Source organism: Pyrus communis, chromosome 12 (genome assembly GCF_041283825.1).
Source record: "Pyrus communis isolate YQ-2024b chromosome 12, ASM4128382v1, whole genome shotgun sequence".
NCBI classification, from domain to species: Eukaryota; Viridiplantae; Streptophyta; class Magnoliopsida; order Rosales; family Rosaceae; genus Pyrus; species Pyrus communis.
This window is the reverse complement of record NC_142576.1, coordinates 26,033,158-26,049,564: the sequence shown is the minus strand read 5'-3', so window position 1 is coordinate 26,049,564 and position 16,407 is coordinate 26,033,158. Positions and strand designations below refer to the sequence as shown.

At 35.0% G+C, this 16,407-nt stretch overlaps 2 protein-coding genes across 2 annotated transcripts; both read right to left on the bottom strand.

Annotated features, from left to right (window-relative positions):
* Nucleotides 1–1,923: 1,923 nt before the first annotated feature.
* LOC148692602 (uncharacterized) lies at nucleotides 1,924–7,413 on the bottom strand. Its single transcript, XM_088680985.1, has 4 exons — nucleotides 7,236–7,413; nucleotides 2,976–2,979; nucleotides 2,787–2,925; nucleotides 1,924–2,107 (listed from the first exon to the last, which is right to left on the bottom strand). The coding sequence occupies exons 1-4, from the start codon at nucleotides 7,411–7,413 to the stop codon at nucleotides 1,961–1,963; spliced, it is 468 nt and encodes a 155-aa protein (XP_088537111.1). The 3' UTR covers nucleotides 1,924–1,960.
* A 4,849-nt stretch (nucleotides 7,414–12,262) lies between these two features.
* On the bottom strand, nucleotides 12,263–15,035 carry LOC137745395 (uncharacterized). The gene has a single exon (XM_088681057.1). The coding sequence runs from the start codon at nucleotides 14,705–14,707 to the stop codon at nucleotides 12,332–12,334; it is 2,376 nt and encodes a 791-aa protein (XP_088537183.1). The 5' UTR covers nucleotides 14,708–15,035; the 3' UTR covers nucleotides 12,263–12,331.
* Between the last annotated feature and the right edge of the window lie 1,372 nt (nucleotides 15,036–16,407).

The window sequence follows — 16,407 nt, the reverse complement described above, 5'->3', positions numbered from 1 at the left end:
CCAAATTAGATCAACAAATCAACAAAATTAGCCCAATCAATAATCCTAAATTTACTCAACCAAATTTGCCCAATCAATAATCCTTCAGGATAAGATTATTTTTAACTAGACACAAATTCACATGCTAGTCATTTGATACATTTAACTAATTCTGCAAGTTATAAATGATTAAGAATAATTTAGAATCATACCAATCCGATTCTAGCTCATATGGCTCCTCTCTCATCCGCAACTTTGTATTTGAAAAGCTGAGGAGCCAAGTTTGGAGAAGTCGTTATATAATCACTATCTGAGGATTGAGAATAACCTACATTCACATTGCACAAAATTCTATGGAAAATGGGGCAAATTAACATATTTAAAATAAGTATTAAGATGCAAATATTCTCAAGATAAATTAAGTAGAAAAATGAATGCACTTTACCAATTGTCAGACACTGCTAATTGCCAATATTGCAAGATAATGAATTCCGTGAACAAAAAAAATGATTTGCAACTTCAACTTACCATGCCAAAGAAGCTTCATAAGAGCAGTAGATTCCTCCTTATTTCATGCATTTGTTGATCAGGGAAATTATAAAAATCCATCCAATCAAGAGACACTGTAAAAGTTGTGAGAAGGTGAATATGCAACAAAGAATCTAAGATATACTTGACAAATTTGCGATTCCATTTTAATTTAACACAAAAAAAAGATCAAATTTTGATTCAAACAAAGCAATCTCATCTGTTACAGATCGGACCAACCAAAAAACAAAAAATTCTGTTAACATGATTTTCAACCCAACAATAAAAAGGAGCTATAACAGCACAATCAATATCTTTTCTACCCAACCAAAAAGAAACTGATTGTATGTCATAAGTTTGTAAACACAGAGAAAATTTATCATATTTCATGACTAATCAAAAGCTTACAAATGTCAAGTAAGAATATACGTAAGTTCAAACGCCAGAATGCAAATGAAGACAATTCACTCCATTGTGTTCAGCAGGGGAATAAAAAGTGACGAAAATAGTATGATAGTGATTCGTACCTTTAACTTGATCTGATGGCAGGGCGTTGAATGTTGACTGAACAAAATTTTGCACGTAATGAGGTTGTGTAAAAACTTTCACCTGAAAAGTTAAACCCACCATTATATGAATGTAAATAAGGAAAATCTAATCCAATAATCACAGCAATCTAAGAAGTGTATTTTAGTTTAGAGAAAATGCATGTATTTTCTAACAGTGAAAACATGAGCAAATATGATTGGGTAGAAACATATAATGGACAGAAACATAAGAGTAAAAAATCCAAACCTCAAGAATATGATTGTATTACAGCAAATACGTTTGGGTCGTACTCGAGGATCAAATGAGACTTGAGATTTTGGTAACTGTGTAGAAGAAAAAGAACACCAATGGAACATTCCTAGAAACTAACCCTCGAACCCATCCAAATCCCATCAACTAATCAACCAAATTAGCCCACTCAATAACCCTAAATTTACTGAACCAAATCTGCCCAATCAATAATCCTTAAGGACAAGAATATTTTTAACTATACACAAATTCACATGCTAGTCATTTGATACATTTAACTAATTCTGCAAGTTGTATTTCTGTAAATGGGAATGAAAATGTAACTTTCGGTCTTATACTTTTAGAACCAATACACATCTCAAATGTGGGAGTCTCAAAAGTTGTTTCATTTGTTTCATTCCAAAGAAATTTTTTGTTAGGACAGATATTTGAACAAAGTACTCTCTGATTGACACTCACTTAAACACCTTAGAAGAACTCACGTTTCTCTACTGAAAAGGAGCTTAGGGATATGAAAAAACTACTTAATACCAAAAGCATAAACAACACTCAATACAATCAATAACTAAACTAACAATATATTCAACAATTTATCAAAAACACCATCAAATTAAACACCCTTAAACCATAAAAACCAAAGGAACAAACCATATAATTAATGAGTGGTGAGTGCAGACTTTCTAGCATTTAGGGCACCAATTATCCTAACAGAGAACGCGTTTTGGTCCTCATCCTTTGCCATTTCCTCCTCATCCCTTGAATCCTCATCACCTGCACGTTCCAACGCCGTCTCGAGAAGCGCCTTAGCAAACACCGGGGAGGAAAAACTAATTAATTTTTTTAAAACAAATATTAGTGCACTACAAAAATACATCATCTATAATAAGCAAACACGCGAATGCCTGAAAACACTATAAGTCTAATACATCCTTGCATTTCCATATGAATTTAGAGTACGTGGAAATCACATCAACAAATCAAAGCCCTAAATTTTTATCATCCTGAACTGGAAAAATTTGTAAAATCTAAAATTTTTCGCCGCATCAAAATAATTACAAATCAAGCCCCTCATTCTCTAATAGCTGATAATCAAAGCCAAATTAGTAAATTACTCAGCTAAAAGCCTTTTTTTCAATGAAAATGCGGAAGGCAAGCCTGAGTCCTAATAATCCAAAATCACGTCAAATGGAGGAAAATGATATATCATAATCGAATACTCATATACTAATAGAAAATTTTTCCTTAGTTTATCTAATTATTGAAAAAAAAAATAGATCAAGAAAACCAAGAGCCAGATACAATTTTGATGCAAAGACAGCAAAGTTAGAATACTAAGAGCCAGATTATGCTATTAACTCAAAGAAAACTGAAATGCAATGGCATATATACAAATCTAATCCAAGAAAGCAAACCAAAACCCTTACTGTCTGAGGGAAATTGGGATAGAACATCGTAGAGATAAAGCAAGAAGAGAGATATACCTGGCTCTGGTTGGAATTGCTGGCGATGAAAGTTTGGAGAGAAGCTTTACCTTTCACTCGCTTTTGATTCCTATAGCCACAGCAGACACATCGCTTGTGAAAGTTTCCAAAGGGAATTCCGAATTCAAAATTCAACAACCTAAACCATAATTAACTCACAATTTAATTCCATCAATATGATAGACATACCAAACTGTCAACAAACTAACAAAAGTAAACATAAACGTCCCTAGAAATAGCCCAATGGTAGGATTATGTAGTTCGACTGTGTTGCACTAAATAAGAAAAAATTCAACCGATCAAAGCTAATCTAGAGCTTTCTCCGCTCCTAAACACAACAAGAATCAGAATGTGCGTCGTCAATTTCAAGAAATTCACAGAAAGAGAGAAAAAAAGGGATAGAGTAGTACAAATCTCAGATCGACTGGCCTCGATCCTCTGGATTCCCTCGTTATCGTAGCAGAAATCGACAAAAGCATATATACAATGACATTTTATCAGCTACTGGTTGGACCACGTTTTTTACCTACCATAAATGGAGAAACAATTTGGTATAAGAATCTCATTCCACAAAACTTCTTCAGTGTTGGCCTAAACAACTGCAAGCAAAAAAATCCCCAAGATGCATAGTTTCATCCAAATCATCCACTGCCATTAACAAAACCACACCCTATATCTTCCTTTAGGTAAGATTAAAAGAGTGAACTTATCACCCAAATAAAATAGGTAGATTAACGAATATGAGTTAAAAAGTGGAGGAAAGCAACAAAACCAATCAAACAATGAATTGTCAATAGAATAAAACAACAAATATAGATATCTGAATCAAGGGTTTTTTTTTTGTTTTTTTTTTATTTTTTTTATTTTTTATTTTTTGTCAAAAATAGACTTAAATTTCACTCAACATTGTTTCTAACGGCGGCTTCCTCTCTACCTGTAAAGCATGGTTGTCTTATCTAAACATACATTTTGATCATGCAAAATTGAGATGGAGGCGTTATCTTCTAACAACAGAAATGGAAGGTCAAAATATCATTGAATCATCAAATGTATAAATTACCAATCAAATACAGATAAACCACCACCACCAACCAAAACAGTTTTTTTTTTTTTCTTTTTTTTTTTTGAAATTATACACCACTCATCCAAGCAGAACTAGTTCTTTTGAACTGCACATCTGTAAAACACATGAGTACATATATATTATAGAGAGTAACAATCACTAAATTTCTAACATCGCCGGCATTCACAACATTAAGCATGTAGGGAAACTATTTCATTTCATTTTAATTTTAGGTGACACAACTGATGCGAGAAAAGGTCGAGCAAGAAGCATGGCATCAAGAATAAAGGAATATATTTTGGATGGAACAATTAAGGGTCTGTTTGGTACTCTACTTGAATCAAACTTTTTAAACTCAAAAACAATTTTCAAGTTTTAGCCCTTAAAAATGTATTTGGTAGGACTATTTTCAAAAACTGAACTAAAAACTAACTAAAAAATATAGTATATTTTCTAAAAACATAAAAAGTGAGTTTTTAGAGTTTTTAAACTTAAACTAACTCATTTCTTTTCTCTCCCTCCTCTCTTCTCACTCCAAATCTATCTCTCTCTCTTTTCTTCTTTCTCTTTCCCTTTTTTTTTTTTACCGTTTTTTTGTCTCTCTTCCAATTCTCTTCATTCTTTCGATTCTTTCTCTCACTCCTCTTCCTCTCTATCTCATCCGATCATATCCTTTCCTTCTCTTTCTTTCAATCATCTCTTACTTTCTTTCCTCCTTTCTTCTCTTTATCCCTCTCCTGCGATTCCCTTTTTTTAGATCTCTTTGTCTAGTTTAAGTCGTAAAATTTAAAAATTTTAAATCGCAAAACCAATCAAGTTTTTGAGTTTTAAAGAAAATTGTTTTTAAGAAATGTTCTTAAGAAATGTTTTGAGAAATGATAAAAATTTTCAAATAGGATACCAAACAGGCCCTAAAAGTTTTTGTAAAGAATTAAATTTATACTTAGTGAGTATACCAAAATATATGCATGCAATGAAAGTACGGCAAATAGGGGTCTGTGTTTGGCTGGAGAACTCTGGAGACACAAAAATCTCAAGAGTCTGATTTAAGCATTGAACGAACTCTTTCTCTCTCTCTGCAACCAATTTTAATTAAAAAAAATCCAAATTATGAGCACCGACTAAAAAGGTCAACAAAAAGGAAAATTCATACTTCTAGACATAGTGGGAAAAAACATGAACTTAGAATGAAACATAATTTTTTTTTCCCTAATAAGCATAAGAAATAGAAAATTTTCATTTAACAATAACCTTGAAAATGTCTTTCTACTCAAGTACGTTGGCCCAAAATTAAAAGTGATATATGATTTTGAACAATTTACTTTGTAGCCATCATTAAAATTACAAATTTTTAGAAGTAATGTAGATAGATTTGTTTAGTTGCATCAGACTCTAATTGACATGCCAATTTATGGTCCACTGCCATTTCTTTTTCAGACAATAAATCTCAAACATTTTATATAACCAAATGCATCCAATAATAGAAAACTACATAAATTTCCTAGGAAAGTGCACGTTCACATAGCAAAGGGTTGCGTGAGAAAATGTATCTAAAAAAAGTATATTAGGGTACCTCATTTGCATTATATTTCAAGGGTATAGCAGGATAGGCTTCAGGCAGTAATCTTTCTTCTGCTATTTCCTTCACGGTTTGTAACTCATTCGTGAGTTTCGTTGCAAGGCATTCAAAAGAACATAAATATATTATAGTTCATTTTTATGACACGACAACAAAGTTATAATTTATCTGATAAATTATCAAGGAATATCTTATATAAATGACAAAACCAAATTATAGTTATTGCAATTGTGACAGCCCGTCCCGAATTATTTGTACCGTAGGTGCGAAAAGACTAAAATGCCCTTGGACGTTAATTGGTGTTGTGGGGTGTTGTTTAGTTGTTTCTTTTGGTTGTTGGCTCATCTAGGACTACACACCCACACACACCCATACCACACTCTCGTGTCTTCTCTCTCTCTCTTCCCTCTTTCGATTTTCTGCAACGTCCGTACAAGTCGTACGGACAACACCAAACCAACCCATTTCTGTGCAGATCGAGCTCGTGTTTAGTACCATCACCTTCATCTCGTCATCACGAACTCATCTATACTAGTTTTTAGACGTGAAACCCTCGAAAACCTGAGAACCAGGGAACCTAGATTTTGTGCAATGTTCATGCACACGTGATCATGGGGGGTTTTAGAAGTTTTTAAGGACATAGGAAGCTTTAGAATACTCTCACGAAGCTCGGAGAAGCATTTTGGAAGAAATTGGATGTCGGGAAGGCCTGGAGTGGCGAGTTGCAGGTTTGGCTAGAATTTCATGGATTCTCCCGCGAGATTCTGTGAATTTAAGGGCTTCAAAGTGGTAAGGTTTTGTTCTACTCGTTGTAAGCTTCATTTTGGTACCAATTTCATGGAATTTGGTTGAGAAATGAAGAAGATATGAAGTTTTGAAAATTTTCTAGTTTTTGGTGAGAATTCGAGTTACAGACGGCGGCGCTAACGGCGGCAACCGGCGAGACTCACCGAAGAAGACAAGGGAATATTCCGTTCAGTTAACGGAATATTCTTAACAGCGTCAGGTTAGTTTTAACGGAATCTGTTATGGTTTAACAGAATATTCCCTAACGGCGGTTAGGGAATATGCCAGTTTTGGCCGCGCGTGGAGGCGCGTAAGGCTGTGCCCTTGCCGGCACGTGGCGGCACGTGGAGCCTCGGAAAATTATTTTAAAAATATTAGGTTGTTCGTGAAGTTGAGTAGATCACATTGGTGTATTCACAGCATTGTATGAGAAGTTATTGCCTAGTTTTGGTTATGTGCTTTACATTGACGTTTTTATAGTTGTTTCGCATATAGGTGAGACCTATCCTAAGGACGAGCCCAGTCACTCGAGACAAGGGGGTTACGACCCTTCCATATATCAGTGAGTGGGCTTTTGGTTTTCCGTATATACCTATATACTTGTGGTTTTTCCCAGAACGTTTCGGCTACGTTTGATGTTATTGTGGTTTTCCGTATATACCTATATACTTGTGGTTTTCCGTATATACCTATATACTTGGATGATATTGTGCTTAACGAGGTCAGGTAAGTGGAGGCATGCCATGACGTACGTTTCGGCTACGTTTGATGTTCTTTTGTATTTGGGTCGGGGGTTTGTGGATGGAAGACTAAGCCTATTTATAAATGTTAATTAATATCCTTGAAGGATACCAAACCGCAACTAGTACGAAATCATACTGGTTAGGAAACCATTGTCGTATACAATTTGGCAAAACCAGCATTCCTTTTTTATCATAATTTCGTAATATTAAGGTTTCCTAACAATATGAAACTAACTAATTAATTTTAGAATGGGGTCCAATGGCAACTCGCTTCCAACCTACGACGACAACGACGAAGATTTCAGCTTCCTCGAGGACCCCACCAACCACAGAGCCGCCGCGCGACATCATCCAGAACCAGGCAACTATGAAGATCTTGAGAACTTCTTCGATGTCGACGAGAATGCTTTCAGGAGATGATGGCAGGCCCAAGACTTGTAGTTGGGTTGATGCCATTTCCGGTAATGGGGATGGTGGCCAAGTGCAATAAGAACACGGCGAACCTAATACGCAACGGAGTCAAATCAAATCCAAACCCATTAAAATTCACAACAAATTAATCAAAATACCAAATCAAACACCAACAAAAACAATCAAAATCACAAATTCTATCTCATAAAGAAAAAAAAAAAAACACATGATGAGATGGTGGAAAAAGGTAGAGGACCCTCTTGGGATCCACTATGTGGGGATCCTATCCACACATCCTAATCGTTCATCGTATATTGTATGGTTAATTTTCGTCAGGTACTATTTGTTTTTAATTTTAAATAAAAAAGTCAAATGATTTCTGACCAAACGATACACGATGAATGTCTAAGATGTGAGGATCCCTAGGATCCCCACATTTGGATCCGTATGGGATCCAATTCCGTGGGAAATGGAGGAATGGGGTGGGGCGTAACAGAAGATGATGGGAAGAGTCTAGGTTTTTATTTTTTTTATTTTATAATTTCATTGGGTACATTCTCTTCTCTTGTTCCTTAATCGATGTTCCCAGATTTTATTCTATACTAGTATTTGTAACTTTTTCCAATTTTTTTTTAACCATGTATAACTTTTTCATGTAAGATTTATATAGGGAAAGTTACCTTTTACCCTCTCAGGTATGGAGTCAATTGCAACCTCATGAAATATCTTTAAAACATTTCAATTTTATACATTTAGTTATATTTCTTTTTCAGTTTCATACATCTGTTAAGAAATCTATTAAGTTAACCGTTAAGTGATGACGTGACAGATGTAGGCTATCAACTTTGCATCATGTGAATAAAAATCATAAAAAAGGATTATTTAATAAAAAAATCAATTTAAATTATAATTAAAAACTAAAAAAATTGAAAAGAGGATCTGGGCAAAGCTTGTCCCAATAACCCCATCTCTTCCTCGACTCCATCTCATCTCCTATGTGCTTGTCTTCAATTGAGAATTTGATTCTTGGTTTGGTTTGGGAAGCTTCTTCTGCCGCTGCCTTCTCCTCGATTCGACTCCAACAAGTCTATCAACGATCTCACAACTCCTTCATAGCTCGGTTCATTCCGTCACTCTCGAGTTCAATCTCAACATGACTCAGTAGGGCGAGAGGAATATTTGGCGGTGGGGCTCCACCCGGTTCAACCCCGACACCTCGATTTCGTTCGACGAGGTGTATGTGGACAACCCCCAAGCCTCAATGTTCCAGTGCTGGACCTTTGTGCAGTTCGCAACCAATGAGGTCGCAAAAGAATTGCCAAAATAGTGATTGACGGCGACGCTGAACGAGGAACCATGTCAGCACAAATGTGGACTCTACATTTTTTATTCATATATTGCAAAGTTGGCAACCATTTCAGAATAAACTAGAAAATATGTCCGAGCGCTGATGCGGAACTTGAATGTATCACCTTAACTGCATGAATAAGACACATTTTACCTAAATAAATTCAACACAATCATGAATGAACAAAGGGATATACGAGTGAATGGGGTCAGTAAGATATGCAGCTTTGTTTTTATATACATTCAACTTAGATGACATGAACTGACATTGTACAATTAACATGACGAAACTGAACGTTTTGTTTCCCTAATAAACAGAAGAAACAGAAGCAACATGTAGTTCACATAAATCTTGCCCCTCCAGTCAAGGTGGCAAAATATATATCCTATAGGTTACGCACATGTTTTAGCAGTTGATAGAAAAACATAAAAATTGTTTCGTTCTTATTCTAGCATCTAAGTTTTCAAGCACAAACATGCAAAGCAAAAAACATGTAGGACGCCTATTTCCATAAGAAACAGAAGTTTGAGAAGTGTATTTTAGTTTAGAGAATATGCATGTATTTTCTAATAGTGAAAACATGAGCAAATATGATTGGGCAGAAACATGAGAGTAAAAAATCCAAACCTCAGGAATATGATTGTATTACAGCAAATATGATTGGGTCGTCTCGAGGATCAAATGGGGACTCGAGATTTTGGTAACTGTGTAGAAGAAAAAGAACACCAATGGAACATTCCTAGAAACTAACCCTCAAACCCATCCAAATTAGATCAACAAATCAACAAAATTAGCCCAATCAATAACCCTAAATTTACTCAACCAAATTTGCCCAATCAATAATCCTTCAGGATAAGATTATTTTTAACTAGACACAAATTCACATGCTAGTCATTTGATACATTTAACTAATTCTGCAAGTTATAAATGATTAAGAATAATTTAGAATCATACCAATCCGATTCTAGCTCATCTGGTTCCTCTCTCATCCGCAACTTTGTATTTGAAAAGCTGAGTAGCCAAGTTTGGAGAAGTCGTTAAATAATCACTATCTGAGGATTGAGAATAACCTACATTCACATTGCATAAAATTCTATGGAAAATGGGGCAAATTAACATATATAAAATAAGTATTAAGATGCAAATATTCTCAAGATAAATTAAGTAGAAAAATGAATGCACTTTACCAATTGTCAGACATTGCTAATTGCCAATATTGCAAGATAATGAATTCCGTGAACAAAAAAAATGATTTGCAACTTCAACTTACCATGCCAAAGAAGCTTCATAAGAGCAGTAGATTCCTCCTTATTTCATGCATTTGTTGATCATGGAAATTATAAAAATCCATCCAATCAAGAGACACTGTAAAAGTTGTGAGAAGGTGAATATGCAACAAAGAATCTAAGATATACATGACAAATTTGCGATTCCATTATAATTTCACACAAAAAAGGATCAAATTTTGATTCAAACAAAGCAATCTCATCTATTACAGATCAGACCAACCAAAAAAAAAATTCTATTCACATGATTTTCAACCCAACTATAAAAAGGAGCTATAACAGCACAATCAATATCTTTTTTACCCAACCAAAAAGAAACTGATTGTATGTCATAAGTTTGTAGACACAGAGAAAATGTATCATATTTCATGACTAATCAAAAGCTTACAAATGTTAGGTAAGAATATATGTAAGTTCAAATGCCAGAATGTAAATGAAGACAATTCACTCCATTGTGTTCAGCAAGGGAACAAAAAGTGACGAAAATAGTATGATAGTGATTCGTACCTTTAACTTGATCTGATGGCAGGGCATTAAATGTTGACTGAACAAAATTTTGCACGTAATGAGGTTGGGTAAAAACTTTCACCTGAAAAGTTAAACCCACCATTATATGAAGGTAAATAAGGAAAATCCAATCCAATAATCACAGCAATCTGAGAAGTGTATTTTAGTTTAGAGAAAATGCATATATTTTCTAACAGTGAAAACATGAGCAAATATGATTGGGCAAAAACATAAGAGTAAAAAATCCGAACCTCAAGAATATGATTGTATTACAGCAAATACGATTGGGTCGTACTCGAGGATCAAATGAGGACTTGAGATTTTGGTAACTGTGTAGAGGAAAAAGAACACCAATGGAAAATTCCTAGAAACTAACCCTCGAACCCATCCAAATCCCATCAACTAATCAACCAAATTAGCCCAATCAATAACCCTAAATATACTCAACCAAATCTACCCAATCAATAATCCTTAAGGATAAGATTATTTTTAACTATACACAAATTCACATGCTAGTCATTTGATACATTTAACTAATTCTGCAAGTTGTATGTCTGTAAATGGGAATGAAAATGTAACTTTCGGTCTTACACTTTTAGAACCAATACACATCTCAAATGTGGGAGTCTCAAAAGTTGTTTCATTTATTTCATTCCAAAGAAATTTTAAATTTTTTGTTCGGACAGATATTCGAACAAAGTACTCTGTGATTGACACTCACTTAAACACCCTAGAAGAACTCACGTTTCTCTACCTGAAAAGGAGCTTAGGGAAATGAAAAAACTACTTAATACCAAAAGCATAAACCACACTCAATACAATCAATAACTAAACTAGCAATATATTCAACAATTTATCAAAAACACCATCAAATTAAACACCCTTAAACCATAAAAACCAAAGGAACAAACCATATAATTAATGAGTGGTGAGTGCAGACTTTCTAGCATTTAGGGCACCAATTATCCTAACAGAGAACGCGTTTTGGTCCTCCTCCTTTGCCATTTCCTCCTCATCCCTTGAATTCTCATCACCCGCACGTTCCAATGCCGTCTCGAGAAGCGCCTTAGCAAACACCGGGGAGGAAAAACTAATTAATTTTTTTAAAACAAATATTAGTACACTACAGAAATACATCATCTATAATAAGCAAACACGCGAATGCCTGAAAACACTATAAGTCTAATACATCCTTGCATTTCCATATGAATTTAGAGTACGTGGAAATCACATCAACAAATCAAAGCCCTAAATTTTTATCATCCTGAACTGGAAAAATCTGTAAAATCTAAAAATTTTCGCCGCATCAAAATAATTACAAATCAAGCCCCCCATTCTCTAATAGCTGATAATCAAAGCCAAATTATTAAATTACTTAGCTAAAAGCCTTTTTTTCAATGAAAACGCGGAAGGCAAGCCTGAGTCCTAATAATCCAAAATCACGTCAAATGGAGGAAAATGATATATATACTAAAAGAAAAATTTTCCTTAATTTATCTAAATATAGAAAGAAAAAAAATAGATCAAGAAAACCAAGAGCCAGATACAATTTTGATGCAAAGACAGCAAAGTTAGAATACCAAGAGCCAGATTATGCTATTAAATCAGAGAAAACTGAAATGCAATGGAATATATACAAATCTAATCCAAGAAAGCAAACCAAAACCCTTATTGTCTGCAGTGGCGGATCCAGGATTTTAAACTCGGGGGGTCCCAATAGTAAAGGTTAAAAAATTTATAGACAAAAATAACATTGAAAAGTTAAATATAATACATTTTATTCAAAAATCATTTGCATAACAATATTACAAGCTATAAAATCCTAATTCAAGCGTCCACGACGAGGTTTCATGGTCTGAAAATGTTCCATGATAGCTTCATTACCAATACATGAAAAAACATCTTTCTCAATGTAAACAACTAAGCTGTCACTCAACCATTGATCTCCCATTTTGTTGCGAAGTGGACCCTTAATGATATTCATAGCGGAAAATGCCCTCTCCACTGAAGCAGTTGCAACCGGTAAAACCAAAGCCAACTGAACAAGCAAATATACATATGCAAATGTTCGATGCAACCCTTTCTCCACCATTTTCTTAGCAAGCTCATTAATTCCCCGCAATTGAGAAAAATCATTATCAGAACGCACAAAATGAATGTAAATATCAAGTTGATCTTGAAGTGCCGATCTATCTCGATCCGTGAAATCTTTAGGATACATATGAGCAAGGCGAACAAGCTTCTCTTTATCAAAAGCTACAAATGAATCATTCGGACTCAAGCATGCCAAGCAAATAAGCAATTCGGTATTACCTTCAGCGAAGCGATCATCTAATTCTGTAAGTTGGAAATCAATGACCTCGAAAAAGAGCTCCACTTTGTAATGATGATGATTGGTCTTTCTTGGAGCCTTACGCAATGACTTCCCTTGAATGACATATAAATCATCCATATTAGGCACCTCAATTTCATGTTCAACACAAAAAGATGATACTTTATCAACCAAAAGATCAAAATTTTCATCATTCCTCATGCAACGTAGTTGTTCTTTACATGTCTTGACTAAAGCCATTGCATTCACAATCTCTTGATCTTTTTTTTGCAATGCTTGTGACAAATCGTTTGTAACTCCTAATATGGATTTCATCAAAAAGAGGAGGAACACAAACTCAAAAGATTGTAAATCTTTTAATAACCTTTTTGCTTCACCAACACTATCATTGTAGCAATCTTCAACAATCATGTCAAGCACATCCACCACAGATGAGAACATTGTAATCAAACTAATCAAAGCACCATAATGTGAATTCCACCGTGTATCCCCAGCACGTTTGAGACTAGTTTCTTGATTTAACCCTTGCCCCGTTTCAAGACAATCATTTTCAATAGCTTTCAAGAGATTTTCTTGTTGTTTCTCTCTAAGTGCATCACGACGCTTACATGAGCATCCAACAACATTTACCAAACTATTAGTCAATGTGAAAAAAGCGGCAACATCGGAGTTTTTCTTTGCTACGGCAACAAGAGCTAATTGTAGTTGATGAGCAAAACAATGAACATAAAATGCACAACTTTCTTCATCCAAAATTTTTTTTTTAAGGCCATTGAACTCACCTCTCATATTACTCGCACCATCATAACCTTGACCTCGTAGGTTGGAGTAGCTCAAGTCATGTAGTTTCAAGAACTCATCAATGGACTCCTTTAGTTTACTTGAAGTTGTTTCGGTAACATGTTGGACTCCCACGAACCTTTCAATTACTTGACCTTTGTTGTCCACATAACGCAAAATCACCGCCATTTGCTCCTTTGTTGAAATATCACGTGATTCATCTACCATTATAGAAAAGAATTTACTCTCTTTCACTTCTTTCATAATAGCCTTAATAGTTTCGAAGGCACATGAATTGACAATATCTTTTTGAATTGAAGGAGCTATTAGCTTGAGATTTCCCGGAGCATTTTCCAACACAACTTCCTTTATTTTCTCATCATGATTTGCAAGGAATTGCAAGAGCTCTAAATAATTCCCCCTATTATTCGAAGTGACACTTTCATCACGGCCACGAAAAGGAAGGCCTTGTCGCAACAAGAACTTAGTGCAATCTATTGATGCATTCAAGCAAAGACGATATTTCATACACTCTTCTTCTGATTGTTTGATCACAACTGCTTCAATATGTGTCTTTTGGTTCATTAGATAACTAGCCGCTTCTCTAGCTTTATTGTGGAAACTACCAATAGGACCAACATGTTTGTCAAAACATTCTCTTGCATTCTTCCATTTCTTAAAGCCTACCCCAGTGAAGGCATCGCTTCCTAATTGTGAAAAGTTGATTTTAAAGAGATAGCAATGAAGACAAAATGCCGCATCTTTAGATATACTATACTCCAACCAATCATATTCTTCAAACCACGAAACAACAAATCGTCGTTTTTTCTTTGCATGCAAAGTGTATGGGAACTCATACTTTATAGGCCTACAAGGTCCCATTTGCAAATATGCTCTGCGGACCTCATCTTGAATATTAGAAGGATAGTCATTCATTCGAATTCTTTTTCCCGGGTCTCTCTCAAGATTATTAAAATCAATGTCACACTCATTTTGTCTTGAGCTCGAACTACCCGAACAAGTAGATGGTGCTATTGGCTTTGGCTTGAAAAATCTTTCCATATTTCTTATTTCTAAACTACACATTTAACCAAAAACACAAAACATATACCAATCAACCAATAAACAAAAATTCCATCTAAATTTCAATTATAAAATGAGTATACAAACATAAAACACATCAACAATCATATCAATAATAGACTAAAAATCTCCACCAATATCTAATATAATTTAATTGAGATTAGATTAAAATACCAAAAAACTTACTTGAATTTGGAACCAAATAGTGGTGGCTTGGAGAATTGAAACAAGTGGAGGTATAATATTGGAGTAATGTAATTATAATATTGGATTGGGTGGGATTAGAAATTTAGGGTTTTGGGTGAATATAAGAAAGATGGGGGGATTTGGGGGAAAAGCAGTGGAAGGAACGGGGAAAGGGAAGTGAAAGGGACAACAGGAAAGATGGCCCTTCAAAAAGAATATGTAATTGGTGCCTTGGTGGACCAATTTCAAACGTTGATTTCATTGGTTTAACAAAAAAAAAAAAAAAAAAAAAAAAGGGGCCAAAACACTGCGTTTTGGACTAATTTTTTTAATGTCCTGTTTTCTTTCTTCTCCCCTGTTTTCTTCTTCTCCCCTGTTTTCTTCTTCTGCGTTGCAACCTGCTGCTGCAGCAACACAGACAGCCTGCACAGGTCTCGTGTTCGAGTACGAGGGGTCCTACGGAAAATTTCTAGCAACATTTTAGGATGGCCGAGGGGTCCTGGGACCTCCCAGGACCCTCTGTAGATCCGTCCCTGATTGTCTGAGAGAAATTGCGATAGAACGTCGTAGAGATAAAGCAAGAAGAGAGATATACCTGGCTCTGGTTGGAATTGATGGCGATGAAAGTTTGGAGAGAAGCTTTACCTTTCACTCGCTTTTGATTCCTGTAGCCACAGCAAACACATCGCTTGTGACAATTTCCAAAGGGAATTCCGAATTCAAAATTCAACAACCTAAACCATAATTAACTCACAATTTAATTCCATCAATATGATAGACATACCAAACTGTCAACAAACTAACAAAAGTAAACATAAACATCCCTAGAAATAGCCCAATGGTAGGATTATGTAGTCCGACTGTGCTGAACTAAATAAGAAAAAATTCAACCGATCAAAGCTAATCTAGAGCTTTCTCCGCTCCCAAACACAACAAGAAACAGAATGTGCATCGTCAATTTCAAGAAATTCACAGAAAGAGAGAAAAAATGGGATAGAGTAGTACAAATCTCAGATCGACTGGCCTCGATTCTCCGGATTCCCTCATTATCGTAGCAGAAATCGACAAAAGCATATATACAATGACATTTTATCAGCTACTGGTTGGACCACGTTTATTACCTACCATAAATGGAGAAACAATTTGGTATAAGAATCTCATTCCACAAAACTTCTTCAGTGTTGGCCTAAACAACTGCAAGCAAAAAAATCCCCAAGATGCATAGTTTCATCCAAATCATTCACTGCCATTAACAAAACCACACCCTATATCTTCCTTTAGATAAGATTAAAAGAGTGAACTTATCACCCAAATAAAATAGGTAGATTAACGAATATGAGTTAAAAAGTGGAGGAAAGCAACAAAACCAATCAAACAACGAATTGTCAATAGAATAAAACAACAAATATAGATATCTGAATCAAAGTTTTTTTTTTTTTTTTTTTTTGGTCAAAAGAAGACTTAAATTTCACTCAACATTGTTTCTAACCGCGGCTTCCTCTCTACCTGTAAAGCAT

What these genes read in the sequence shown, in the direction of transcription:
- LOC148692602 (XM_088680985.1), bottom strand. Translation starts at nt 7,413, where the DNA reads ATGGCATCAACCCAACTACAAGTCTTGGGCCTGCCATCATCTCCTGAA. An exon ending in GCAATTCCAACCAGAGCCAG is followed by an intron (nt 2,108 to 2,786) that starts GTATATCTCTCT and finishes GTGTTTGCTAAG; the next exon opens with GCGCTTCTCGAGACGGCGTT.
- LOC137745395 (XM_088681057.1), bottom strand. Translation starts at nt 14,707, where the DNA reads ATGTGTAGTTTAGAAATAAGAAATATGGAAAGATTTTTCAAGCCAAAG.